The sequence below is a fragment of the Suricata suricatta genome, chromosome 4, assembly GCF_006229205.1.
Source record: "Suricata suricatta isolate VVHF042 chromosome 4, meerkat_22Aug2017_6uvM2_HiC, whole genome shotgun sequence".
NCBI lineage: Eukaryota > Metazoa > Chordata > Mammalia > Carnivora > Herpestidae > Suricata > Suricata suricatta.
The window spans coordinates 1,087,422-1,092,791 of record NC_043703.1 but is presented as its reverse complement, the minus strand read 5'-3'; the positions used below and the strand labels follow the sequence as shown (position 1 = coordinate 1,092,791).

General features: G+C 53.0%; 1 protein-coding gene across 1 annotated transcript in view; it reads right to left on the bottom strand.

Annotated features, from left to right (window-relative positions):
• TUBGCP3 (tubulin gamma complex associated protein 3) overlaps positions 1-5,370 on the bottom strand; it is a 68,359-nt gene that overhangs the window by 39,504 nt on the left and 23,485 nt on the right. The window contains exons 10-13 of the mRNA XM_029938393.1: positions 5,319-5,370; positions 3,717-3,883; positions 3,067-3,122; positions 2,688-2,739 (exon numbers count right to left, since the gene is read on the bottom strand). The exon at positions 5,319-5,370 is cut by the window's right edge and continues 16 nt beyond it. Coding sequence (XP_029794253.1) covers positions 2,688-2,739; positions 3,067-3,122; positions 3,717-3,883; positions 5,319-5,370 — 327 coding nt within the window. The remainder of the gene's footprint in view (positions 1-2,687; positions 2,740-3,066; positions 3,123-3,716; positions 3,884-5,318) is intronic.

Below are 5,370 nucleotides of genomic sequence, written 5' to 3'. Positions count from 1 at the left end.
TGATTTTTTTTTCATTTCAGTTACTATACTTGTCATCTCCTGAATTTCTACTTCAGGTCCTTTTTACAATCTCTTTATCCCCATTTTGTGCTCCGATTACAGAGAGTAGCATTCCCTTATGCAGATATTTAATAAACCACTTTCACTTTCTGAGGAAGAGCATGCGTGCAAGTCGGGAGAGGGGCAGCGGGAGAGAGGATCCCAAGGAGGGTCCCCGTACAGGGCGCAGTCCCACAACACTGGGGTCGCGACCTGAGCTGAAATCACGAGTCAGACGCTCCACCGACTGCACCGCCCAGGCGCCCCCATAAGCTACTTTTAAATGAGCGGTTATACAGGATTCACATACACTTGAAGAAATACGATTTTACAACTAAGTTATAACTCATTACACAATTGAGGGAAAATTAACCAACGTAAGAACCGAAGAGACAAAAACACCTAAATTTCAATCATATAAGGATCAAACACAAAACAGAATTATCTAAACTACCGAATTCATATGGTAAATATATTAGAGTAAATTAAAGAAAACGTCCCAAATTTAGTCAAGACTGAGAGGAACAGTCATAAACGTACGGCTCAACAGAAAAAGGAGAAGTCAAAGAACATCACAATTAAGAGAAAGGCCACAGACGGGGCAGGGCCGGTGGGCATTCCAGTTTTCTCCAGGGCTCTTCTTACGTTAAGTAACAGCAAGTAACATACTGCACACTGACTGTCTGCCTGCCTCCACCCTCACACTCGGGCACAACCCCACGAGACGGGCACTGCTCTTACACACACACGGGAGCTGAGGGACAGAAGGCTCACGGGGCCTAAAGTACTCGCCCAGGACTCCGAGCCTTTAGAACTGCAGCCAACAGTCAATCCTGAGCCCATGTGCCCAAAGCCCATGTGCCTAGAACCTGAGCCCGGGAGCCCGGAACCCAAGCCCGTGTGCCCAGAACCCGGGCCCATGAGCCCGGAACCCGAGCCCCTGAACCCGGAACCCAAGCCCCTGAACCCAGAACCCGAGACCTTGAATCCGGAACCTGAGCCCCTGAACCCGGAACCCAGAACCCAAGCCCGTGTGCCTGGAACCCGAGCCCATGAGCCCAGAACGTGAGCCCGTGTGCCCAGAACCCAGGCCCCTGAACCCAGGACCCGAGCCCGAGAGTGCGAATTGCTGAGGCAGCAGAGTCACAGGAAGGCCCCGCGACGCGGTGTGAGCCGCCCGCCGGCCCAGCGGTCCTGAACAGCAGGCCTGCAGCCACGGGCACAATCTGCTTCCCGTCAAGGACTCACGGTAGCAGGACAGTCACAGTGCGTTTTTGAGAAATCCCACCAGTAAAACTAGGGAAGCAAACAAGATCGTGTGGGTACAGAGGAACCAGCAAGTAAGAACTTAGAAATCCTGACCTTGCTGAAGCCTTCTCTAACCTCAAACGCCAAGAAGGAACATCAGTATATAAAACCTCGAAGAAAATGATAAATTTACCATAGCGCACCGTTAGTGTTCAAGTTAGTTAGTAATCTGAGGAAAGGGTACTGAGAGCGCTTTACAGTGCTGTCAGCGCTTCCACAAGTCTGGCGCTATCCAAAAGGAAAACATTTTAAGAATAACTTTATCGAGGCAAGACCTGAGACTAGGTTGCAGAGATCGTGTGAGCTCGTGACCCAAGACTGACTTCAACAGACAGCGGTGCCTCGTTAGCACTTTATCCTTAAGCACAGAAAACCTCAAGTCTGCCTTACACACATCCTGGGCAACAAGACTGCCTCAAAGTCCGGGTCGCAAAGCGACGCCCCGGGTCCCAGAGAGCTTGCTCTGCTCCTACCTCGGTGGGTCAATGTGCAAAACCAGAGAAGAAAACAATCCAGAGGAAAGTCAGTTCGGAAGTCGGTGCCCAATCCCCTGCACTCCCCATCGATTCTCCAGTCCCACAATTAGTACCAACAAAATAAATAAATAAACAGGCCCAAATCACACACAAGGCAGACCATCAATAGCGACCTGGTGGCAGTCTTAAGCACGATTTTGAAAACACAGACACACACAGTGAATTAGTGCTGTGATTAAGGACTATTCTGAAGACCCCGGTTACTAGATACCGCAGCCTCAATTATTCTCAAGAAAAAAGGACAAAAGCCTGGCAATTTAGAAATTAGGTATTAAATTTTAAAAAGATAATTATCCAGTTGTGACTTTAACTTGTTTCAACTGTCAGCAACATGTATCACAACAGGGCCCAGAACTGCAATTCGTGTCACAACCTCTGAAGAAAACCAGCTTCATCAAGTCAGCTGGTCAGTAGCTATTAAAAGGTTAGCACCACCCAGGGCGCCTGGGGGCTCAGTCCGTTAAGCGTCAGACTCTGTTTTCCCAGGGTTTGTGAGATCGAGCCCCACGTCGGGCTCTGGGCTCATGCTATGGAGCCTCCCACTGGGCTCTGGGCTGACAGTGCAGGGCCTGCTTGGGATTCTCCCTCTCTCTCCCCCTCTAAAATAAACTGAAAACATTTTTTTAATTTTAAAAAGCTAATATCACCCAAATTCATATTATTAACCATTGGCTATGAAAGGAAATGGAATATGAAATTTTTTTAATAAATAGACAAATATTTCATCTTTTTATAATCTTATTTTTCCCTATACAAATCGTTGGTTTCTGCATGTTATTCCAGGAAAATCAGGACTCTGTTTACCTGGGAGTGAGAGGATTCGATTTCAGGAAGGATTTGGGGGTGCGCATACTTCCTGGGCAAGAAGGATTTGGGGGTGCACAGACTTCCTGCACAAGGATTTGGGGGTGTGCATGTTTCCTGCACAAGGGTTTGGGGGTGTGCATATTTCCTGGGCAAGGATTTGGGGGTGCACACACATCCTGTATAAGGATTTGGGGTGCACACACTTCCTTGTCAACGAGGTGACCTTTGAGTCTCTAGGTACTATTTTTGGAAAATGCCATAAAGTCATTTATTTAATTAGAACTTCAAATCAGACTTACTTGTTTGAGAGTAAATGGAGACTTTAATTCTTACACAACACAATATTTAGCCATCCTCATTTCTGTGATAAGGAGACTTTTGAGTCATGCTTTTCCTTGGATGGAGGGAGACACCACCTGATGCATTTGAGGCCTGTTGTGTAATTACCAGATGAAGTCAATTTCGGAGGCTGTTTAAAAATCTGAGTAATTGATTGTTTGCCTGTTTACTAAATCTCCTTGCTGTTATCACAGGGGAAGTCCCTGTCCTTTCCTGGTGTGCCTTCCCGGGTGTGATGTCCCCAGGAAGTCCCTGTCCTTTCCGGGTGTGATGTCCCTGAGGGCTTTGAGCCTTCGGCCCCTCGTTCCAAGGTCAGAGGACCTGTGGTTTGTGCCGCGTCACTGCACAGCACGGTGAGTGACACTGCAAAGCGACAGAGTGGGCGACTCTGCACCACAGGAGGACGAACGCGGGAGACCTAGGCCGGGGGACCTGACCCTCTGACTTTCCTGCCGTTAAAGCCAGGATGCTGACGCCCACGGGCCCCAGCCGGCTCGGGCGCTCAGGCAGCTGGGCTTCAGAGCCCCGCACAAGACGCGCACAGCGCGGCCAGGAGGGAGCGGTTACGGGGGGGGGGGGGGGGGGGGGGGGGGGGGGGGGGGGGGGGGGGGGGGGGGGGGGGGGGGGGGGGGGGGGGGGGGGGGGGGGGGGGGGTTGCAGAGAGCAGCGGGGCTGTGACGTCCTTACCTCGTGGTGCGCGTCCTCCAGCTCCCCGTCGTATATCCAGCGGCACAGGAAGCTCAGCACGGGGTGCGACACCAGGCTGAGAATGTGCCGCACCAGCGACCGCACGTACGGGTCCCCCGTCTTCGTGTACGCGTGGACGGCAGAGGCCAGCTCCCCTCCTTTCCTCCCTGGGGACACAGGCAAAACGCCCCGTTACACGCCCAGGAGAGACCACAGGACGGGGACGAAGCGCTGCCTCGCTCTGGCCTTGGCCAGGGAGTGGCACTCAACCCGTCGAGGAGCCGGAGCGAGGTCCCCCCCCCCCGCCCCCGCCTCCCCGCGGCCCCGCGGAGCTTCCCAGGGGCAGAAACCCTGACTGGCCACTCCAGCCGGAGTGGGAGCCTTCACCTCTCCTGACCGAGACACGCATTAGGGTCCACACTTCGTGCTGGGAGCCGGGAGGCACACACATATATAGAACAGGAAAGTCTTACAGAACAAGACCTGCACGCTGACGCTTCCTGTTCTCTCCCTGTCCTCCTGGTCCAACAGGCTAGTCCCAGCTCCCTGCACTCCCCTCATAACCCAGAGTGGTGGGGACTCCCTGTCGGAAAAATACTGCTCTAGTGAATGGTCCCATGTCCTGGGGGCACAGGCCCAAAAACACAAACACACAAGACGTTTCTGACATTAACAATTCAGGATTTGATTAGCTTGCGGAAAGATTTTCAGGAAGACCTGATGCAGCTGGATGTCCATGAGGCTCGGGCAGGTGCACACACAGGTGCCCGAGGGAGGGGCACAGATGTCAGGGGGAGTCGGACGCCCAGGACACAAGGGGCTCAGTGCACACGGAAAGGGGCAGGGAAAGATTCTAGAAGGAACCCACAAAGGGGTGCTCGTCATCTGAGAAAACGGACATGCTCATTCATGTGCCGGACTGCCTTCTCTTTTCGAGGGGAGGCAGGTGGCAGGGAGCGGGCTCTAGAGGCAGGGCACGGACGGGCTGGCGAGCCACACATGCTGGAGCTCCGGCCCCCAGCTCCTAGGGGTAGACCGCTGGCTTCCCCCGCCGTCTCAGTTCTCGCAATCCTAAGAGGAGGCTATCAGTGGCCTCCGTTACAGAGGAGAAAAGACAAAGAGGTTCTTGGCCAGCGTAGCTCCAATGGTGAGAAAAAATGTTCAGAAGGCAGGTAGAAATGCAGAGCAGGAGCCCGGCAGAGGCCCCAGCCCCCCAGGCGAACTGGAGGACTCGTAACACACGGCTGGTGAACCCAGACCTGGGCTGTGACCACCGGAGGGAGAAAGCCCCAGGACAGGCCGCTGGGTCAGAGACAAGGCAGAAGGGCTTAGAGATGAACAGTGACAACACCAAGGACCACAAAACGCTGACAAACTAGACACCCTCTCCTCTCTTCCTTCATTTCGGGACTACTAAGCTTCCAAAACAGAAATATGAGGCACGATGGCAGCTCGTTATTTGCCCCTACAAGTGATCTATGAGCAGGTACGTGACCTACACCTGATGGCGGTCAAGGATCCCCGAGAGCAGGCACACTAGTGACCGTGGGGGACATTCTCTAAAACTCTGAAATAAAGCAGGTCCATGAGATGCAAAACCACCTTGGCAGTGGTCCACCAGGGCCGCGAGAGTCTTCAGCCTTATCTTGGGGTC